This window comes from Mobula hypostoma, chromosome 3, assembly GCF_963921235.1.
Source record: "Mobula hypostoma chromosome 3, sMobHyp1.1, whole genome shotgun sequence".
Taxonomy (NCBI): domain Eukaryota; kingdom Metazoa; phylum Chordata; class Chondrichthyes; order Myliobatiformes; family Myliobatidae; genus Mobula; species Mobula hypostoma.
This window is the reverse complement of record NC_086099.1, coordinates 46,781,822-46,805,828: the sequence shown is the minus strand read 5'-3', so window position 1 is coordinate 46,805,828 and position 24,007 is coordinate 46,781,822. Positions and strand designations below refer to the sequence as shown.

The following is a 24,007-nucleotide window of genomic DNA, read 5'->3' as shown; positions in this document are numbered from 1 at the left end:
AATTGCAATGGACTGCAGCCAGCAAATTTATCAATATTCTTCACTGCTGGATTCCAATGGAATATGAATTTGGTGAAATTCTTCTGAGGAATCTGTTCTCATTTAATAAGAGGTATTAGGTATCTTTGCAGACCATGTTGGATGAATATATCAGTTCACTGCAGGAGGCAAAGAAAAAGATTGAGCTTTGACAGTTTTGTTTTACTTTCTTTGTTAGCAACATGTAAGGTGTCAAATGGCTAGAGGACTGCAAACATGGTACATAATGTGATGAATCAGATAATTACTAGCCCGTGAGTCTTAATGTCAGTAGCATTTAAGTCATTAGATAAAAATGTTCCAAACGGGCAGTAACACACACAAAATGCTGAAGGAACTCAGCAGGTCAGGCAGCAGAGTTCCTCCAGCATTTTGTGTGTGTTGCTTTGGATTTCCAGCATCTGCAGACTTTGTGTTTATAATCCAAAGGGGCAGTAACTGCATTTGGAAGGGCAGTGATTAATCAAGATTGGCATAGTTTTGGGGAGGTGTCCTATGTGACACATCTGACTTATTTTTCCAAGAGGTAGCAATCAACCTGATACATTGCTTATTTTTAACATTGTAATGCCTCCTTTCTAGTAAGTTAAATATATCTTCAAACTAATTTTTTAGGGAGTCAGAAGTAAGAAATTGGCATAATCCTGGCTGAAGCAGTTAAAGCTTTGACTTAATTGGTATTCTTCGTGTGGAATGAGCTGCCAGAGGAAGCTATAGTAGCAAGTTCAATGACAATGTTGAAAAGACATCTGGGTAGGTTTATGGGTACAGAAGCTTTGGAGGGATACAAGTAAATGCAGGCACATAAGACTGACTTAGTTGGGCAACTTGGTTAGCATGAGCAAGCTGAACTGAAGGGCCAAAAGGGATTTGGACTCTAATCTCTTAATTTAAAAAAAAGTATTCAAAATATTTTGTGCTATTAAATTGGAATAATGTCCAAGTGCTGGATTATTAGTGTTTTACTGCATTCTGTGGGGCTCTAGTGTTTAATGTTAAATTAAGTCTTTCTCTTGCCTCATCCTTGCTCAAATGTGTATAAATATGCTCAAAACTCATATATTATGTGCAGGACTGAAGAAGAATTTTGAGTGTTGCTGGAAATGTCTTTCCACGAATTAACATCCAGAGCGATACTTTTATACGATGAATGGATCAAAGATGCAGGTGACTTGGTTGATTTAAGAAATACTGTAAAACTGAGTATGTTATTGTTTCAGATCTTGCATTACCTTTAGACATTGTGTCCATGAAAATCCTTTATCCTTTAAATTTTTGAAAGGTGATCAAGTAGTCTTGCAAAGTTAAGGTATTCCCATTATTTGCTGTAGTTTCCCCAAGACTGTTTCAAATCCAGTGGTTATGGTATTACTTTGTACATGGACAACTTGCACAATTTTCTCAGGAGATTTCACGAAGCTTACTTTACAAGATATTGTTGGCCATTTGACATTGGACCAACTTGCTGATCTTGGTGTCAGCCACTAATCACCAAAGGGAATAATTTGATCAAAATGATCCTAGTATTGTAAGATGTGAATGAGTTTTCCCTGTTGCATTGATTTAGTAACTGGAAAATAGGGAACGCTGTCAATTGAGGTGCTGTTCTTTGCATCAAATTTTCCAAAACAAGTGAGACCAGTACTGACAGCAAGTTTGTGTTTCCCCCTATATGTATTGATCACAAGGCCTTCAGAAATTGAAGTATTAATCAACCAATCTGGGAACAATAAAAGTTCCAAACTATTATAAGAAACCAATATTAAATTCACTGTTTCTGAACTAAATTGATGTTATTTTGTAGATCCCAGAGTTGAAGACTGGCCAATGATGTCTTCACCCCTGCCACAAACAATAATCATTGGTGCTTATATCTACTTTGTCACAGTGTTTGGACCAAAATTTATGGAGAACAGAAAGCCTTTGAACTTGAAGCAAGTAATGATTGTATACAATTTTTCCATGGTGATCTTTTCAAAGTATATGTGTTATGAAGTAAGTATTTTTGACTGTAATTTACTTTGAAAATACACTTGCTAATTTGACAGTTGTATTTTTAACTTTGGAATTCCTTTCTATAAGATGTAAATGTACTTGTTTATCCAGAATGTGTGAAAGTAGATTGTCCTTTGTTCCCAGAAAGCTCTCAAGTGTTTCTATTAACTAATTCAAATTCTAGATTCTGTGTATACAGGACACAATTGCACTGCCATCAAGTATGAAAGGTGCAGGTTTAGGCTTCTTGTGTCCTTTGATTCTGCTCACCGTTAATATGATCATATTGATTAGATACTGGCCTTGCCATTATTCTGGAATTTAATAGACCAACATTTTCCCCCCTTTTCGTTGCACAGTTTGGTCTCCTAAACTCATGTACAAATCATTTATGTACTCATTTAATCAAGGTCAGCCTGTGTCTGGGGACATTTACACTTTGCAGAACATCAAATAGGTCATCACTTTCTGTACAACAATATTTCAACAAGTTCAGTCACTTTGAAATGCCCGAGTGTTAAGTGTGGATGACAACAGTGATATCTGGGCCATTATGTCAAATGAAGCAACATGAAGTATTTTAATACGGAGAATGCTTGAAACAGTATGTTGTGCAGGTACAATCTGTGGGGGAGAAAGCGACAGTTAGTATTTCAGATGAAAGACCCTTTATCAAAGATATGGTGATTCTAATAAAGGTCTTCATGTGAAAAGCTAAAGGCATTTACAGAGCAGGTGTATGATCCAAATGATCTTGATACTGTAAGCTTTTAGACAGTGACACTGAAGCTCCTTCATCAATGTTGTGCATTAATTTGGATTCAGGTGCTAGCATCCATGTATTTTTAAGTAGCTTTGTGTTTTATTTGATTCTGTGCCTGGTATGTGGATACTTGTTGGTCTTGAAGAGCACAAACCAAAATTCTCTTGTTATGCATGGGTTAAAAGCATTCCCCTCACAAGAATTCTTGGTGTCAAACTAGATATAGACATGAAACTAACATCACTTCTTTTATAAAAAAGAAAAAAAAAGTATGGTAATTGGTTGTTTTTCTAATGAACAGTTTCTTATGTCTGGCTGGGCCACGGGATACACCTTTCGTTGTGACATTGTGGATTATTCCAGGTCACCACAAGCCCTCAGGGTATGTCAATATTCAACTGCCCTTTCTTGATCTGAAGGTAAACTGAACAGTGTGTTGTAGATCTGCTTAGTGTTAGGGGTGGGGTTCCCCTTTTCCAGGTACTAGAAAATTAACCTGGGTATTGAACCAGAATTGCTCAATCCGAGTGTGATGTGGATCGGTGCTGGGATCTTCACTGTTTATACATGTACATTAACGAACACAGTATTTAAACCTACTCCATGATAAATTTAAATCTAAATGGATGTCCTCTGGTATTGGCCAGTGCTGTGATGGGGGGAAAAAGGTGTTGACTGTCCACTCAATCTATGTCTCTCGTTGTATACACCACCTTCAAGTCACTTCTCATCCTCCTTCGCTCCAAAGAGAAAAGCCCTGGTTTGCTCATCCTTTCCTTTTTTAAAAAAAAACGTTCTCAAATGCAGGCAGTATTCTCCTTTACATCCTCTGTAAAGCATCTTTCCTGTATAGACCAGAACTGAACACAATACACTTTAACTACCTTATCAACTTGTGTGGCAACTATCTATGGACTTGGACTCAAATCTCTCTTCCTCAACACAGCTATGAAACCTGCCATTAACCTTGTTCTCCACCTTCTCGTTTGGTCTTCCAAAGTGTATTTTTCCAGATGGCGCTCACTCCATTCCCCCCCCCCCCATATCTGCATCCTATTTATAGTCTTTTGTAACCTCTGATAACGTACACTATCTACAGCAACACCATGTCAATTACAAACTTATTAAGCTACCCTTCTGCTTCCTCATTCATGTCATTTATGAAAACTTTTGACATGAATATGGGAATTCATTTGCAGATGGCACAAAATATTTGAGGTGTGAGCAATGAGGATTGCCTTGGTCTATAAGATGCTATCGTTCGGTTGGTACAGTGACAAAGTAATACAGATGGAGCTTGGTGTGTGTATACAAACAATAGTAGGACGTGCCTAATACTAGGAACAGAAGGTCCTTGGTGTACAAGTTCAAGGACACTGAAGGCAGCAACACAAGTGACTAAGATTTGCAGGATACATGTCTTCATTAGTTGGGGCATAGAATATAAGAGCAAGGACAAGTTTATAGAACATTGTTTACACCATTGGAATACAGTGTACATTTTTGATCACCACCCTATATGAAATGCGTCTTTTCATTAAAGAAGATGGAGGAGATTCACCAGTGTTGGATCATTTGGGTTCGGGTGAGAGTTTCAGATGGGGTAGACTGTGTCTGTGTTTGTTTGAGGAAGCTCCTGACACATACAAAATCATGAATGGGTAGATGTCTAAAACTGAAGGTGTGTTTTCAGAATTGATACAAAAGGTACTGATAGATTTTAGGGAGCTAGGTAGAAAGCTGAAAATCAGGATCTCCAGTGTAGTAATCTCTGGATTGCTGCCTGTGCCACATGCCAATGAATAGGATGATTTGGCAGATGAATGCATGGCTGAGGAACTGGTGCAGGGGCCAGTGATTTGTGGATCATTGGGATCTCTTCTGGGGAAGGTATGACAGTACAAAAGGGACAGGTTGCACCTGAACCCAAGGGGGACCAATATCCTTGTGGGCAGTTGGCTAGAATTTTTCGGAAGTGTTTAATCTAATTTGGCGGGGTGGGATCTGGAGTGGTGGAGCTGAGGATGGGGTAACAGAGTTGCCTCTGGTTTACAAGCAGAGGCAATGTGTAGTCAAGTCACTTTTTATTGTCATTTCGACCATAACTGCTGGTACAGTACACAGTAAAAACGAGACAATGTTTTTCAGGACCATGGTGCTACACTGAACTACATAAAGCAACTCAAAGCTACACTAGACTACAAACCTACCCAGGACTGCATAAAGTGCACAAAACAGTGCAGGCATTACAATAAATAACAAACAAGACAATATGCACAGTAGAGGGCAGTAGGTTGGTGTCAGTCCAGGCTCTGGGTATTGAGGAGTCTGATGACCTGGAGGAAGAAACTGTTACATAGTCTGGTCGTGGGAGCCCGAATACTTTGGTGTCTTTTGCCAGATGGCAGGAGGGAGAAGAGTTTGTATGAGGGGTGCATGGGGTACTTCATAATGCTGTTTGCTTTACAGATGCAGCGTGTGGTGTAAATGTCTGTAATAGCGGGAAGAGAGACCCCGATGATCTTCTCAGCTGACCTCACTGTCTGCTGCAGGGTCTTGCAATCTGAGATGGTGCAATTTCTGAACCAGGCAGTGATGCAGCTGCTCAGGATGCTCTCAATACAACCTCTGTAGAATGTGGTGAGGATGGGGGGTGGGAGATGGACTTTTCTCAGCCTTCGCAGAAAGTAGAGATGCTGCTGGGCTTTCTTTGCTATGGAGCTGGTGTTGAGGGACAAGGTGAGATTCTCTGCCAGGTGAACACCAAGAAATCTGGTGTAGTGAGACTCCAAGCAAGGAGAGGCTGATAGGCGAAGTTGCAGTCAACAGGATGAGTTGCAATATAAAAGAAGGACAAGATTGAAATGGTGAATACTGTACAGGACTGAGGGGGTTGTATTTGAATGTATGCTGTATACAGAATAAGATAGATGACTTGCAGCAGTTACAGATTGGGAGGTATGATGTTGGCGTCACTGAATCATGGCTGAAAGAAGATTATAGCTGGGAGCTTAATGTCTGAGGATACACATTGTATCGAAATAATGAGCAGAGGGAGCGGCATTGCTCTGGTTTAAAAAAAAATCAAATCATTAGGAAGGGGTGACATAGAGTCAGAAGGTATGGAATCATTGTGGATAGAGCTAAGGAACTGCAAGGGTTTAAAAACTCCCTGATGGGAGTTGTGTACAGACCCAGGAGATAGAAAATACATTCTAAAAGGGCAATGTTACTATAGATGTGGAGGATTTCAATATGCAGGTAGGTTGGGGAAAATCAGGTTGGTGCTGGATTCTGGGAGGGGGAATTTCAAGAGTACCTATGAGATGGCTTTTTGGAGCAGTTCATGGTTGAGGCCACTAGGGGATCAGACATTGTGAATTGGGTGTTGTGCAATGAAGTGGAATTGATTAGAGAGATTAAGGTAGAGGAACTCCTGGGGGAAGTGATCATAATATGATCAAACTCCCCCTGTAGTTTGAGAAGAAGAAACTGAAGTCAGATGTATCAATATTACAATGCAGTGAAAGGAAATGGAGGCATGAGAGGGGGGGGAGCTGGCCAAAATTAACTGAAAAGGAGCAATAGTATGGATGTCAGCAGAGCAGCAATGGCTGGAATTTCTTTGAGCAATTTGGAAGATGCAGGATATATACATCCCAAAGAAAAGGTATTCTAAAGGCAGGATAGCGCAACTTTGGCTGTCAAGAGAAGTCAAAGCCAACATAAAAGCCAAAGAGGGCATATAATAGAGCAAAAATTAGTGGGAAGTTAAAGGATTGGGAAGCTTTTAAAAACCAACAGAAGGGAAATGAAGTCATTAAGGTGGTAAATATGGAATACAAATGTAAGCTAACCAATAATAAAGAGGGAGGATACCAAAAGATTCTTCAGATACATTGTTTCTTTTTTTATATAAAAAAAAGAGGCAAGAGTTGGACCTTGTACTGGAGAGGTAGTAATGGGGGGCAATGAAATGGCACATGAACCGAATAAGTACTTTGCGTCAGTCTTCACTGAGGAAGATATCAGTAGTATGCTGGAGATTCGAGAGCAATTGCTATTGCTAGGGAGAGAAGGTGCTTGGGGAATGGGCTCTGAAAGTAGATAAGTCACCTTGTAGAAGCATTGGTAATGATATTTCAAGAATCAATTGATTCTGGTGTTCTGGAGGAATTGAAGATTGCAAATGTTGCTCCACCTTTCAAGAAGGGAGAGGCAGAAGAAAGGAAACTATAGGCCAGTTAGTCTGACTTCAGTGGTTGGGAAGATGTTGGAGTTAATTGTTAAGGTTATGGTTTAGGGAACTTGGAAGTATGTGATAAAATAGGCTGTAGTCAACATGGTTTCCTCAAGGGAAAATCTTGCTTGATAAGCCTGTTAGAATTCTTTGAGGAATTAACAAGCAGGTTAGAGAAAGGAGAAGCAGTGGATGTCGTGTATTTGGATTTTCAAAAGGCCTTTGACAAGGTGCCACACGCGAGGCTGCTTAACAAGTTATGAGCCTACAGAGAAGATTCTAGCATGGATAAACCAGTGGCTGATTGACAGGAGGCAAAGAGCAGGAATAAAGGGAGCCTTTTCTAGTTGGCTGCTGGTGATTAAGTGTTCCACAGGGGTCTGTGTTGGGACTGCTACTTTTAACATAAGTCATTGACTTTGGATGATATAAAAATGTGGTGGTGCCGGTAGTTTTGAGGAAGCAGAGGTTACTGAAGGACTTGGACAGATTCGGAGAATTGGCAAAGAAATGGTAGATGGAATACAGTATTGTGAAATGTATGGTCATGCACTTTGGCAGAAGAAATAAAAGCATAGACTATTCTCTAAAATACAAAAATCTGAGGTGCAAAGGGACCTGGCAGTCCTTGTGCTGGATCCCCTGAAGGTTAGTTTCCAGGTTGAGTCTGTGGTGAGGAAGGCAAATACAATGTTAGCATTCATTTTGGGAGGTCTAGAACATAAAAGCAAGGATTTAATGTTGAGGTTTTAGAAAGCACCAGTGAGGCCTCACATGGAGCATTGAGAGCAAATTTGGGGTCCCTTATCTAAGAAAGCACGTGCTAACACTGGAGTGGATTCAAAAGAGGTTCATGAAAATTATTTTAAGATTGAAAGGCCTGACATATGAGGAGTGTTTAATGGCTATGAGCCTGTATTCACAAGAATGAGGGGCGACCTCATTGAAACCTATTGAAAGGCCTTGATAGAGTGGATGTGGAGACGATGTTTCCTATGATGGCAGAGTCCAACACCAAATGACATGGCCTCAGAATAGTGGGGAGGGGGGGCATCCTTTTAGAATGGAGATGAGGAGTTTTGTTAGCAAGAGTGATGAATCTGGTTTTCTTTACTACAGACAGCTGTGGAGGTCAAGTCTTTATGTATATGTTAGACAGAGGTTGATAGATTCTTGATTAGTTAGGGCATGAAGGGATACAGGGAGAATGCTGGACATCGGGCCTGGATTATCCATGATGAAATAATGGAGCAAACTCAATGGACCAACTGGTGTAAGACCGTTCTTGTATCTAAAGGTTTAGAGGAGATCTGAGGATTATTAATTTTTTTTCTCTAAGAACTTGTTGAATTCTGGAATACATTGCAATGGTGCAGGCAGTTACTCTGAGTTACTCTGAAATGATATTTGAATCGCCCAAAGCTGAGAAAGCTGCAGACTAGGTGCTGGTATATGGAATTAAAATGGATATGGTTGACTTGACCAAGAGACCTGAAGGATTACTTTCTGTTCTCTGTATTTGGAAAATGCCTACTACTACCATGAATACTTAATGGGGGGGAAAGCTGACTAAATTTACTTTAGGAATTTTAAAGTCAGTTCCAAGGCATTTCTGAATCCACAATTATTACCACTAATGGGGACATTACTGCGCACAGAATACCTACAAGGTAACAGCAAACATGCTTTAATATGTAGATTGTGAAGATGTACAAATTAAACTGCTAAAATAATATAAATTAAGACCCTAATTCAAGTGTTCCAATGTGTCACCATGTTTGTTTTAGATGGCGTGGACCTGCTGGCTTTTTTACATTTCCAAATTAATTGAATTGCTGGACACTGTAAGTACTGAGGAGGCTGGAGATCTACTTTAAAATCCCAGCATTTATGCTGTGTATTTTTAGCTATTAATCTTGCAGAAATATTTATTACATAGAACCAAACTGCATTTTGGCATGAAGCAATACATAATATTGGTTTCAAGAATTTATTGAAATACAAATTTTAAGCATAAACACACAAATGTATTTCAAAAATACAGCTTTTTAAGCATGATGACTATCACACTGAATCTTGTGCCATGTCATTCAACTTAATTTTACTGGAGATGAGAGTTCAGTCCAGACCTTGGGTGCTACTTTTGTGTGTTAGCACCATCTGCCTGAAAAGGCTATGGTTTCCCTCAGCTGCTCCCATTTCTCCCTATATCCCAAAGTTATGTGGGTCGGTAGGTTAACTGACCACTAAGCTTTCCCCGAATGTGTAGATTAGTCAGGTATTGTAGAATGAGTGGATGGAAATGCAGGAAGAATAAAAAATGGAGTAAATATAAGATTATGTAAATAGGTGATTGAGAGTTGTGGGGCGCAGAGACCATTTCCCATCCCCACTGAAAAATGCCGCAAGATGTAATCTAGAATTGCATGACTTGTTCTTTAGTATCCTCAATTTGTGTATCATGGGTTTGCTCCCCAAATGAAATGATCTTGTAATATCTACACATAGCACAGGAACGGGTCTTTTCAGTTCATATTGTCTGTGCTATCTGTCTAAGTTAATCCAACTGGACTGCATTAGGCACATATCCCTCTATTCCAGGGGTCGGCAACCTTTTTGCCTCTGGGCCGGATTGCGTATTAATGAGTGGATGGTGAGCTAGATAAATGCCATAAAAAAAACTTGAAATATGGGAATTATCTATTTAAATACATCTAGTTATGGTTTGCCTCAAATTAATGAATAATGCATGCTAGAAAATCATTTGTGCTTAACCAAGGATGCCAATTAGTAATCAAAGAACTGTTTAGTTGCAATTTATTTCAATCAAGGCATCTTTTGAATCTATTAAAAGGACACAAAGAATCTTTGAACATAAAACATATGAACATGATGCATTGAATGGTGGGGAATTAAGTATAATAAAAAGGAAAATTTTAATTCAAACAGTTGATAAATCAACGTGAAACTTGATGCTGTTGTTGCTTGAAAGCTTCTCTCTATTGGGTGTCAGACTTGTTGATGCCAAGAGCAAGACATTATCCAGATCAGCATCAGTCAGTCTCAAATGGTTCTTGGTGTGCTTCAGTTTTGAAAATAATTGCTCACACAGATAAGTGCTGCCAAACGATGATGCCATCTTTTTTGCATGGTCCACTAAGTTAGGATACTTCCCACTTGGATGAATATATTTTCTATAGAAGTCAAGCACTGACACATCTTCAAAATGAAATTTCGATCTTAATATGTCATCACACTGCATCTCAATCAATTCCATTTGAAAAATTTCTGATGCAGAGTCCACTTCCACATCAAATGGAGTGGCAAACGGCTTGAACTCCTTTGCATGCAAATGAAAATCAGCAAAACAAAATGAAAACTCTTTTCTCAATTCTTGGACCATATTCACAAAAATGTCTGGATCTTGTGCTTTACTTTTTTGGAAAGTGGGAAAATGTGTACCATTTCCTTTTTGAAGCTGATTGAAGCTACAATTGCAGCTTTGTTTCAAGACCACAATATGACCATACATCTTCGATTTTATTTTGAAATGTGAGTTATTCAACAAGTATTGTAGCACATGTAAATATCTGGATATTTAGCGCGGATTTCTTGTTAAACCACAGTGATGCTGTTTCTATTTACAAATTTGAACGATCCCATCTGAAAATCTGCACATGCACTGAGAGTATCTAATACATATTAATAAGGTAGTCTGTCTTCCCGTCATTTGTATATACCAGTGTTTGGTTTGGAACAAAATGGAACTTGGGGCCAGTGTAACAAGACATTATGCATGTCCATCAGTGAGGTCGCGTGAAACACTCAGAATAAGGAAAAATCGCTCGCGGGCCAGATAAGCATAATATCCCAATATTTGCTCGTGTGCAGGTCAAAATACTTTTGTGGGTCATAGGTTGCCTACCCCTACTCTATTCCTTTCCATCTCAAATCCCAACACAAATGTTTTGAACACTGTGCTTGAAATCAAATAATCCTTAAAGTAAGTTTCTAGTTTTCAGGATGGGGTCTAATCTGCATTTTCAACCTGAGGCAGTAGAATATTTTGGAAGCAACTCTCCTTTTGTCTCCTTCAAGGAAACTGCACTCTGGGGTGGGAAATCAGGGTTGTCCATCTTTGTTCAAATTAATGTTAACTGTAAATGAACAGATGCTAATTAAGTGGATCTTGTGGACTGGACTATAGGCATGTACATCCTGGAAAAGTATTGAATTTTTGCCTTTTAATATAAGATTTGGAACTTGATTAGTTAAGTAATTTGAGGGAGTATGTAAGCTGTGCTGTTTTTTTTTTGGAACAGCTAGTAGATTACTGATCCAAAAAGTGGTCAGTCTCATCTGAACTCAGACCTTTTAAAGATAGATACTTTATGGAGTTCAGTGTACTTGAGAATGAAATTAAAAGTAATGTTTGAAGGGGACTGCATTGTAAGGCTAAGTTGCTAGGTAATAGAAGGATGTGAGGAGACTTTGAAACACAAGGCATCAAGAGGTACATAGAACATAGAATAGTACAGCACAGTACAGGCCCTTCAGCCCACAGTGTTGTGCTGACCCTTAAACCCTGCCTCCCATATAAGCCCCCACCTTAAATTCCTCCATATACCTGTCTAGTAGTCTCTTAAACTTCACTAGTGTATCTGCCTCCACCACTGACTCAGGCAGTGCATTCCATGCACCAACCACTCTCTGAGTAAAAAACCTTCCTCTAATATCCCCCTTGAACTTCCTACCCCTTACTTTAAAGCTATGTCCTCTTGTACCGAGCAGTGGTGCACTGTGGAAGAGGTGCTACAGCATCTCGGTGAAAACAACGAGAATGTAGTTCTACAAAAGAGAATCAGACTGAATGGTGAAATGGCTCCAAGGCAACTCTTTGTTTTCGATGTCTGTAAGCTAAATGTATTTCATGGTGGAAGTGGTAAACATTATAATTTCTTGAACCACTTTATTTTGATTATAAAACTATTCATTCTTTGAAGATTAGCATCAAAACAGTTTGTTAGTCTGACTTTGAATTCCTGAGCAAAATGATTCTTTAAGGAAAAATGCCTTGTAAACTGGAAAACTTGTAAAGGAGTGTTTAGTGTGATTGAAAACCTAAAATCGTGAAGGCATTTATCCTGTTTTCCCATACAGGTTTTCTTTGTGGTTCGAAAGAAGAGTGGTCAAGTGACATTTCTTCATGTCTACCACCATACCATCATGTCTTTCACTTGGTGGTTTGGAGTCAAATTTGCTCCAGGTAAAGTTAACTGAACTACTTACTGAGTGGGTTGCTCAGTTTACCAATCAGCAGTGGCAGATAGGTTCTTAAAGATTAGATTTTAAATGAGTTACCTTACCTGTTAATCTGTGCATTATAGTTTGTGAAATCTTTTGATCATTATCTTATTAGTAAAAGCTGCCTATTGTAATTTTAATTAAGTCAATGCAAGTACTCTTGATCCAAAACATGTAGGAAAATGCTCTTCAGGTTGATTTTGAGCATGAACTTGGGTAATATGAGATGTACCTAATAAAGTGGCCACTGAGTACACTTCTACATTAATGGAAATACCTAATCAGCCAATCATGTGGCAGCACCTCAATGCATAAAAGCATGTAGGCGATGTCTGACCAAACATCAGAATGGGGAAGAAATGTGATGTAAGTGACTTTGACTGGAATGATTGTTGGTGTCAGATTGGGGTGGTTTGAGTATCTCAGACCATGCTGATCTTCTGGAAATTTCACACAACAGCTCTAGGGTTTACAGATAATGGCGCAAAAACAATCTGGAGAGGCAGTTCTGTGGGTGAAAATGCTTTGTTAATGAGAAAGGACAGAGGAGAATGGCCAGACAGCTTCAAGCTTACAGGAAGGCAGAAGTAACTCCACAACAGTGGTGAGCAGAAGCATCTCGATGCACAACACACTGAACATCGAATTGAATAGGTGACAGCAGTAGAATGCTACAGTGGGTTCCACTCTTGCACCTAATAAAGTGGCTACTGAGCATACTTGATTTGCGGAGTGAATTCTGTACTTTGCAAACCTCTGAAAAGCATTATTTTACCAAATATGATCTTCAGCAAAGTCCCGCATGGGAGGTTGGTCAAGAAGGTTGAGTTGCTCGGCATTCGAGATGAAATAGAAAATTGGATTAGAAATTGGGTTGTGGGTCAAGCCAGGGAGTGGTAGTAGATGGTTGCCCCTTTGACTGGAAGCCTGTGACTAGTGGAGTGCTACCGGGATTGGAGCTGGGTCCATTGCTGTTTGTCGTCATATCAATGATCTGGATGTTAATGTGGTTGGCTGGATCAGCAGATTTGTGGATGACACCAAGATTGGGGGTGTAGTGGATAGTGAGGAAGGCTATCATAGCTTAGAGGGATCTGTATCAGCTGGGAAAATAGGCTGAAAATGGTAGATTAGATTTTAATGCAGACAAGTGAGGTTTTCCACTTTGATAGGACCAACCAAGGTAGGTCTTAAACAGAGAATGATGAGGCACTGAGGAGTGTGGTAGAACAAAAGGGATCTGGGCATACAGATATATAATTCATTGGAGGTGGCTTCATGGATAGATAAGGTTGTAACGAAGCTTTTGGCACATTGGTCTTCATAAATCAATATATTGAGTACAGGATGTGATGTTGAAGTTGTATGAGATGTTGGTGAAGCCTAGTTTGGCATATTGTGTGCATTTTTGGTCACCAAACAACAGGAAAGATAAGGATGAAAGAGTACAGAGAAAATTTACAAGGATGTTGGCAGGGCTTGAGGACCTGAGTTGTATGGAAAGATTGAATAGGTTAGAGATTTATTCGCAAGAATATAGAAGAATGAGGGGAGATTGCGTAGAGGTGAACAAAATTATGATAGGGGTAGATGGGGTAAATTGAAGCAAGCTTTTTCCATTGAGGTTTGCTGAGACTATAACTAAAGATCCTGGGCTAAGGGTGAAAGGTGAAAGGTTTAAGGGGAATATGAGGGGAAAATTCACTCAGAAGGTGGTGGGAGTAATGAAGGAGCTGCCAGTGCATGCGAGCTTAATTTCAATGTTTAAGATGTTTGGATAGGTACATGAATGGTAGGAGTATGGTCCCAGTGCACATTGGGAGTAGATTGTTTCAATGGCTTAGCACAGACTAGATGAGCTGAAGGACCTGTTTCTGTGCTGTACTTTATGACATTTAATATTTGTGCTACTTTCCTCCTTTGAGGAACAAATAGTGTACAGCTGATTTATGGGTACATGCATATGTCCTTTTAAAAAAAATCTAGACACTTGTTATTACACGAGCATAGTGGATGCAGCATCAATGTGGCATGTCACAGATTTATTAAACAGGCATAACTTTATGAAGATTTGGAAGTTTAACTGCTGATTGAGGATATTGATTTTAATATTTTCAGAATTGGTGATCTTGAATAGGGGCAGGAAAGTAGTGCTGAGCCAAAATTCAATCATGATAGTCAGTGGCAGAGCAGAAATGAGGAGCTGAATGACTTATTACTGTTCCAAGTTATTGTATCTTTCTACAAATGGCTGTTGGCAAATTCAAATCATGCAGTCCTAGCTGAGTTTTGTCCAGAACTTATAGGTCCTTAGATTTTGATGGCTGTTTTCAGTCCTGAACTGACTTTTAACCAGGTGCGTCTTTTGAGCAAGAACTTTGAAGTAAAGATAACTTTTTGTCATATGTATGTCAAAATGTACAGTGTTTTGCATCATTGACCAATATAGTGCAAGAATGTGCTGGGGGCAGCCCGCAATTGTTTCCATGCTTCCAGTGCCAACATAGCACGCCTACAACTTGCTGACCCTAACCCACGCATCTTGGGAATGTGAGGAAAACAGTGCACCTAGAGTAAACCCATGGGGTCACAGAGAAAGTGCAAACTCCTTCCAGACAGTGGTGGAGATTGAACACTGATCACTGGCATTGTAAAGCATTTGTACTCACTGCTACGCTGCCATGCTGCCCCTTCAAGTCCTTTTTACAAGTGCCTCCCATGTTAGGGGTGTATTTTCATCCTGCAAACACAAACTCTTTAAAAACTGCTGCTAGTCCTTCCCCATTCTGCTACATTTTCAACCATCTTCCCTTGTATTGGCTTAAAATTGTTGATGTGAAGTTATTACTGTATACTTTACATGACAGGACACATGGTGGAATTTGCAGTAGAATTATAGGTGAAGGCAGTTATATTGGTTTGAATCAGACAAATGTCCGGAAATTGCTTGTGTAACTAAATGACATCCGTATTTATCAGAAGCTCTGCTATAAGGTGGCACTAAAATATGTAGTAAAGCATGAATTTGCTACACTTAAGTCTTTTCATCTGCCAGAAAGCATTCAGGGCTGAGTTCTATTCTCGGTAAAGTTTTGAGTGCAAGTGTTTGTTATTGCTAGCATTTTCAAATTAATTGCCACAAATTTAGTTCCCAACTCATTTTTGATTTAATTGTATTTTTTAGAGCTCATCTTGCTAAACAGGCTATTGCAGTTAATAGCAAAATTTACTGTCTTTTTGGCAGACAAATCCTCTGTAGGAAAGTTTAATTATGCATGATGCCGTTTGATAGCGCAAATCTCCCTTATGAAATTAAGTTCATGAAGGCTATTTATTCGATAATGCTTGAGTAATAGATTAGATCTACATTGTGAAGTGGATTGGGTAAATGAAGAGAACTCAGTAAGCTTTTTGTATGACTTGGAAAAAATGGAATTACAGATTCTGTATTTTTAAAGTTATACTGCTAATCTGAACTAAAATACTTTAGTTGGATTTGTTCAATTTTGCATGAGCTTGGTGTAAGCATACAGAATCATTTCAATTTCTAAAACTATCTTTCTGCTTGCCCAACTCCATCTCACTACAGGTGGTCTAGGAACATTTCACGCCCTTGTAAATTGCATAGTGCATATTTTCATGTATTCATATTACGGTTTATCTGCATTGGGACAAAGTTACCAGAAGTATTTATGGTGGAAAAAGTACATGACTGCAATTCAATTGGTAAGTTCATTTTTGTCTTGAATGACACTGAAAAGGTTGTATTTATTGATCAGTGAATCCAGAAAGGATTTAGAGTTAATTATGTTTTAGGGCATTAGTGGTATGGAACTTTTTTTAAAAAAAAAAGGGTAATAGACTTTTTTTATTGTTTTGGAATAGCGTATTTGTTACTACAACTTGTTTGACTTTAATGTCTTTCATCCTGTTTACCTTTGGCAAAATGAAGTGGGAAAGCAATGAATCTTTGCTATCTGATAGTTTAATTCATTATACAGTATCTGGTTATTTTTATTAAAGTATTATACTAACATTGTATAAAACAACCAAAGGAGTATAAACCTGAATGGAAGCTTAATTTGAAATGCTTAAATCTGCATGGCACAGGCTCTTTGGCTCATGATGCTTAAACTCAGAGTACTGCAGCACAAACAGGCCATTCAGCCCATTTCATCCATGCCAAACTGTTATTTTGCCTAGTCCCACTGACCTGTGCCTAGACTATATATGGCACCCCTCTCATCCATGCACATCGAAACTTCTAGGTGGTACTATTGAACCCACGTGCTGGCAGCTTGTTCCACGCTTGTCACCTTCTGAGTGAAGAGGTTTCCCCTCAGGTCCACTTAAATATTTTGTGTTGATATCTTCTACAGTCAATCTAAATCTTCCCTCTTGCATAGTCAAAACCTTCCATTTTTCTAGCGTGCATCTGCTTATGTGAGAATTGTTAAAATGACCCTATTGTACCCCTACCCTTGGCAGTGCATTCCAGGAACCAGCCACTCTGTTTTAAAATAAAACTTAGTCTGACATCTCTGCTAAACATTCTTCCTCTCACCTTAAATAGATGTCCTCTGATATTTCTATTGCTAGTTCTACAACCTGTTCTGTTTTTAATCTTGTACACCTCGTATCAAGACGCCTCTCCTCCTTTGTCATTCTAAAGAAAGCCCTAGCTGACTTGGGACATGTTCTCTAATCAAAGCAGCATTCTGGCAATTTTTTTGTGAACCATCTCAAAAGTTTCCACATCCTCCTTTATAATAAGGTAACCAGAACTGAATGCATTACATTGTGTGGTCAATCCAGAGTTTTACAGAGCTACACCATAACCTTGCAGCTCTTGAACTTGAAGGCCAACATGCTATATGCCACCTTAACCACTCTATTCACAACACCACCAGCCTTCATGTCATCTGCAAGTTTACTAACCTACCCTTCCACTTCCTCATCCAAGTAATTTATTAAAATCACTGAGAGCAAGTGTCCCACAACAGATCCCTGCAGAGTGTCACTAGGAAGAGTACACTGTATCTCCTATCGCCTCTACTTTCTGTGGGCAAACCAGTTCCAAGTCCTCGCAGCCAATTGTCCATGAATCCCATGGCTCATGGCTTTCTGAGCCTGCCATCTGATAGACTCAGCCTACCATGAGCCTACTTGTAAAATGCTCTACTAAAATCCATATCCACTGTTCCACCTTCATTTTTATTACAAAATGTTGACCCAAAATACTTTTGATTGGAATAAAATATTAGTAAGCATGGTTTGTTTATTATTTGTATATGCATATTAGGTCTTCACTTTCCCCTAATATTCTGGACCAGTGCAATTGTTTAACACTAGGGACCAGTAAACTGCCTTGCCACTGGTTGGGACATGTTACAACATGCAGGCAACTGCATGACAAATGAAAAATTGCTCACTTCTCTGCTTCAGCAGAATATATTGCCAAATTATTTGGTTGGTGGAGGGAGTTTTTTTTTTAGTACATTCTTTCCCAAACCACCATCTCTCTTTTCCTGCCCCCTACCAGAAACAGAATTTTGCTGGAGGCAGCCTTGCGGGCAGTTAAAATTAGCATTTGGTGAGGTGTCACTGTTCAGTCTGATCTTTTGCTTTGATGGACAAGTTGGAATTGTTTGCTTCTGAGAGTCTGTGATTTTTGTTTCTGATCATGTTTAAGACTTGTTGATAAGGTGACAAGGAATGAAGGTATTGCCTGTCTCTGTGATGACCAACCTTAATGCACATCTATGCAGAAGTCATTGTTACCATGGAAATGGGCCCTTCTGTCCAACTTGTCCATGCTGACCAAGGTGCCTCCCTGAGCTGGTCTGGACCTTTCCTACTCATAAAGCCGGCCAAATGTCTTTTAAATGTAATTTTAGTGTTGTGTTATGTTATGATTACACTGCCCCTGAGAAACGCTGTCTCATTCTGCCGTGCTGAGCTGATGTATGGTTAGAATGACAATAAAGTTTTTTGAATCTTTGAATCATTGAATCTTCAATTGCACCTGCTTCTACTTCCTTTGGCAGGCTTGATATATGCACCACCTTCTGCATGGTGGGAAAAACTTCCCTTGGCTCCCCTTAATCTTTTCCATCTTACCTTAAATCTATCTCCCCTGACATTAGACTCCTGCACCCTGGGAATTGGCCACCTTGCCTATGCCCATCACGATAATATAAATCAGCTATAAGTTTACCCTTCAGCCTCCTCTGCTCCCGGGAGAACAGTGCCAGAGTCTCTGGTTATCTTCTTAAAATCTCAATATATAGCTTGGTTCTTTTTTTAAAAAAAAAAGTGGACAATCTTTAAACTTGTAGATTCAAATGCTGCCTTGGAGCCATCCTTTAATTCTAAAGTTTTATTTAATGGAATTAGCATTTTAGGACCAGTTAACTAAAATTTAAGGCAACTAAAACTGACGTGTTTTGTTTTCTACTTTCAGATCCAGTTTGTGGTCATTACAGTTCATATCGGGCAGTTCTTCTTCTTGAAAAATTGCCAGTACCAGTATCCAGTCTTCCTCTATATAATATGGTTATATGGAGTTAGTTTCATGATATTATTTCTGAACTTTTGGTACTATGCATACACACGGGGTCAAAGGTTGCCAAAGAACACAATGAACAAATTGAATAAAGAGAAGTAAAACCATTAACTAGCATGAAATTACCATGTACTTGGCTTAAACTGAACATTTTTGACAATGTGGAAAAAGATGTGCTTTTAAAAGGAAAAATGGGTAATTTGCGTCTCTTTTTGTGATTTATCTAAAGTTGATCCATCTGAACATATGCTACCATGTAGCTGCAAAATTTGTAAAATAAATCAAACCTCTTCAGAATACATATCCCCTTACTAGCTAGCTGTTTTGCTATGTTAAGCATTGATTTGTGTTGTAGATATCCAGCTTGTAATACTTGTGTGCTTCCTTCATCCTACCTGATTGTTTATATTAAATGATGCAAATGAATCTTGCAGGTTGTTGAACTGCATATTTGACCCAGAAACAGAACAGTGGTAGATGATTTTTTTTTAAAGTCCAGGCGGTCTCATTTTAGCAGCAGTGATGAACAACTCATTTTGCGTCTCCTTCCTCTGCGTAACCACAATATAACTTATTTTACAGTATCCTTGTCATAGAAGAATGAAAGGCATTGGAAGGCCAGATTTCTGTAATTGTGCATCTTTGGCCGAAAAAGATTAACAGAAGCTGAAAGGTTAAATCCCTTGCTGGTTTCCAAATTTATTTAAAGAAACAGGACACAAATTCAAGTTGGTAAATAATAGTAAGATGATTAAGTTATTAACTTTCAGTTTAATTATTCACTAGGCCAGGAATGAATATCATAACTATCAGTTTGGATTTTGTTCCAAGATTTTTGAGGTTAAAGTGAGCTTTTCAAATTTTCAGGCAGCTTACAAAAAATGTGCAAGGAAAAGGGCAAAAATACTCTTGTGTAGCTTTTTGATTTTTTTAAAAATCTGTTCTTGTGTCTTTGATTTTAAAAATAACATTAAGCATCTAGAGAACACCCTCTTAGAAGTACTTTTTAGGAATGTTGTCCTCAACCAGCTTCATACCATCTTAGTTGAATGTAATTCTTTCCCTACAAAGAAATGCTTTTTAAAATTTTTCCCACACCACTGTCCCTACACCTCATCAGTTGGGGGGAGAAAAATGTTTAGTTAACCTTTTGTGTTTAGTGATATTGATGGCAAGTTGAAATTTCTAACTTTGCTTGTTTCTTGACTCATCTTGCCAATAGGGTATTTTAAAGGTGCTTTTGAGTGTGTTTGTAATGAAATCACAATGAAGGGATATTAGTTTCATCTTCTAGTACTTAACTGGGCTCTTCAATTTTGTTTAATTCTAATTTTTGCTGCTTCTACAAGAGGTCAAATCGTGTGTATTCTGTTCATAATTTGGATAAAAGTTAGTGGTAGTCAAAATTTCTACACTGGAAAATGTTTTCTTCACCCTGTTTTGCTAACATTTTTAAAAAGCATGTCACAAATTCTCAATACTTAATAGATATTATAGTGAACGTAAGCCCAAAGTATAATATTGAATGTAGATTTTTTTGAAGAGTTTTCACAGTAGCTAAATGTATAATTATCCAACTCTAACAACCTAAGAGCTAGACAGTTCCATTTTAATGGAAGAGTATGGTATCACAATGAGAGCTGGATATTCACAATGCAATGACTGAAATTGTGTATTCACTAAGCAGTAAGAGGAAATCATTAGCATTCTAAGGATGTTTGAATTTTGCTGTACTATTTTTATCAACATTTTCTAAAGTCAAAAGCAGATTTAAAAAGTTTTCAAATAATGAAACCATAATTGGTGGAATGTCTGATGCAGATTTAAATATTCTGAGGTAAAACAATGATGGGTCCAGAAAGTTGCACCTTGAAGTTTCTCAGATTTATTTTTGGCGCATAAGAACCATGTTGTATTCCAAATTTGGCAAGTGTTTCTTGTGAACGAAATTGTAATTTTATGAATGGTAATACCTGCCATGTCTTAATGTACATCCAAAAAAAACCTTCAAAAATGTGATAGTATTTTGTCTGATCATTTTGCATTGATCCAACCTTCACTAAACTCATAAGGTTTGAGTTTTCATGCATGCACCATTTGACATCAGCAACAAGTGCAGGGAAAACGTTGGTTCATGTAACATTTGTCAACTGTAAATTTTTTTGTTTTCCAATCCACTAATGAAAAATGCACTAATCCAGTCATTGCATCAGCATTTGTGGGCAGATTTGAGTAGTCGTGCTGGTACAATGTGGAAACAGCTGTCCGCGTACAGTGCCTGTGGTCATTAAAGTATCTACACAAGCTCCATTCCTTAACATTGAAGCGTAGAGGCCACATATCAAGTGTTCATTCTAAATAGTTATTTAGATGAGCACTTGAAATATACTGCAGAAGGCTATGGGCCAAATGCTAGGCAATGTGGTAAGACAGCCTTCCTTTACCAGGCTCTCAAGCATTGCAATCGGATTTCAACTGCCCTCAAGGAGGGGATAAAAATGTTCCTCTGATCACCCGATAAATTTCCTAGCCCTTGCATTGAAGTCCTTTTACAGATTCCCATGAGAAGTTTTATCTACCCTATCTCTGGCTTTTATAACTTTGTTAATCTGGCCAAAACCTATCTTCAACCTTTTGGGTTCCAATTTACCCAGTGTCTCTCCATAGCTATAATGTTTAATTGCAGAGAGAATCCAGGTAAATCCCTGTGAATGCAATCATGTATATCCTTCCCTTGGGTGCTGATCAGAAATGCAGACTGTACGTAAGCTTGGCTCAATGTTTTGTATATAGTACTATAAGCTCCCTGCTGTTGTTCTCTGTATGCTTGGCTTTAATACAGTCTAAGTTAATACTGGGGAAGTTGAAATTGCTGTTGTTATCTTGTCTTCCATTGTTTGTGATTTACCTACAGCATGTATCTATCCCTCTCTCTCATGCCATTTTTTATTTGGAGACCTATAGTGTATATACACCACTTGATCACTGTTTTCATTTGTTTTTAAGCTCAGTCTGTATGACTCATTTGGAGAACCTTCTCAGATGTTTAGCTCTTTTACAGGTCCTGCCCAGCTTGCAAATGCCTGACTTATGGACAACACATATATACCCACGAGCTCTTGAGACCATCAGGATGCATTTCATATGAAGAAAGACTGGATGAACTGGGCTTGTACTCGTTGGAATTTAGAAGATTGAGGGGGGATCTGATTGAAACGTATAAAATCCTAAAGGGATTGGACAGGCTAGATGCAGGAAGATTGTTCCCGATGTTGGGGAAGTCCAAAACAAGGGGTCACAGTTTGAGGATAAAGGGGAAGCCTTTTAGGACCGAGATTAGGAAAAACTTCTTCACACAGAGTGGTGAATCTGTGGAATTCTCTGCCACAGGAAACAGTTGAGGCCAGTTCATTGGCTATATTTAAGAGGGAATTAGATATGGCCCTTGTGGCTATGGGGATCAGGGGGTATGGAGGGAAGGCTGGGGCGGGGTTCTGAGTTGGATGATCAGCCATGATCATAATAAATGGCGGTGCAGGTTCGAAGGGCCGAATGGCCTACTCCTGCACCTATTTTCTATGGTTCTATGTATTTACTGGCAGCTACAGTGGTACACACATCTTCTGCCAAGTGGGAGTGGGGCATTTCTGTGTGCCTTCTATTCTCCACCTTCCCTCTCTCCTCCTCCCCCGCCCCCATGAAAATTTTGCTCTGACTGGAGCTGCAACCATTGGGGGTTGGGTTGCCAAGCAGAGCTGGAAGCTTTAAGATTTCCTTATACAGTATGTAGAGCCAATGGAACTGTCTGGTGGCCACTCTCCTGTGACTGCTTGTTCTCCCCTCACTGATCCCAATGATCCAGAAATCTGAAGTCCCCTCTCTTGTCATTTCTTCAGACCTGCATTCAATTCCCATCATGTGGTGCTGGATTTGCTTCGGGAAATTAAAGCAAACTGGTTCTCATGGGTTGGCTATTGCGGGGCAAAAATCTTAAAGGTAATTAGATGGTGGGTGTTTCTAAAATTTAAGGAATTTTTCAACTGACCACTTAAACTGAAAATACCAAGTCACATAATTATAGATATTCTCACAGATTTCAGTTATGCGGAGGAAGTATTTATATAACACTTGATGATCACCGAGCTAGCTTTCCTGTTGGCAGAACTAATGAAACAGATAATTGGTGTTGAATTTGAACCATAGGAAATCCTAGAATAGCAAAATGCGACATTTAATCCACTGGCTGTTTCGGAGAGCAGTAAAGCTAATGACATGTTCCTGTAGTTTACTACGAATGTCTGGGTTTCTTTTACTTAAACACATCCAATTTCTGTAGAAAACTGATTTTGAATCTTTAGTCAGTTTTTGAACAAAATTCTTTGTCATTTATATTAATGCCCAATTTTTCCATTCTCTGTTTAAAAAAAAATGCAGTAAACCCACAATCAATCCATTTAATGTGATAAACTGCACCAGTCTTACAGTGCCAAGCCTGTACTCGTAAATCTGTTTGAGATTTTCAGAAATAAGATATTCAGTGATGCATCAGTTCTTAGAATAAAAAGGAACCGCCTTAGAGTGACTAGGTGTGACTTGAGTAACAGCAGTACTCCCAATAGATATGATTAAATATTCTCGTTTCAGCCTGATACAGCTAAAAAGCACAACTGCTTCCAAGGTCAGTACCGTTAACAAAGATGTCTTAATGTGTTTAAATGAACTATCGCTGCTTAAAACTGACGGAAACAACGCAGTTTGTGGTCAGAAGTGCCCATGTAGGATACCAAGCAGGAAACATGGGTGCAGAGTGGGGTTACAAGTGCATTTAAGGAAATGGGGTTTTGAATTCCCAATACTGACTATCTTGCTGGCAAACGTGCGGACTCTGGTGAATAAAATCTATGATCTCAGAGCTAGGGTGTTGAATCAGGGCTATTAGGACTGCATGTGACCTTTGTTTCATAGAATCCTGGTTAACCCTTTCCATACCAGATGCAGTGATTCAGATTGACGGCTTTCCTATACACTGTGAGGATAGATCTACAAGAGTCTCTCAAAAGCAGAGGTGGAGGTGTATGTCTTATGATCAACTCTTCTTGGA

At 38.9% G+C, this 24,007-nt stretch overlaps 1 protein-coding gene across 2 annotated transcripts in view; it reads left to right on the top strand.

Annotated features, from left to right (window-relative positions):
- Positions 1-22,389, top strand: part of elovl7a (ELOVL fatty acid elongase 7a) — a 43,752-nt gene extending 21,363 nt beyond the window's left edge. The window contains exons 3-9 of one of the 2 annotated variants that reach the window (XM_063042974.1): positions 1,112-1,206; positions 1,928-2,034; positions 3,099-3,179; positions 8,825-8,881; positions 12,198-12,303; positions 15,931-16,067; positions 18,805-22,389. In XM_063042974.1, coding sequence (XP_062899044.1) covers positions 1,143-1,206; positions 1,928-2,034; positions 3,099-3,179; positions 8,825-8,881; positions 12,198-12,303; positions 15,931-16,067; positions 18,805-19,008 — 756 coding nt within the window. In that variant the 5' untranslated portion in view covers positions 1,112-1,142 and the 3' untranslated portion in view covers positions 19,009-22,389. Of the gene's footprint in view, positions 1-1,111; positions 1,207-1,843; positions 2,035-3,098; positions 3,180-8,824; positions 8,882-12,197; positions 12,304-15,930; positions 16,068-18,804 lie in introns of both variants that reach the window. The other variant, XM_063042973.1, reaches the window with a different exon arrangement.
- Positions 22,390-24,007: the final 1,618 nt, after the last annotated feature.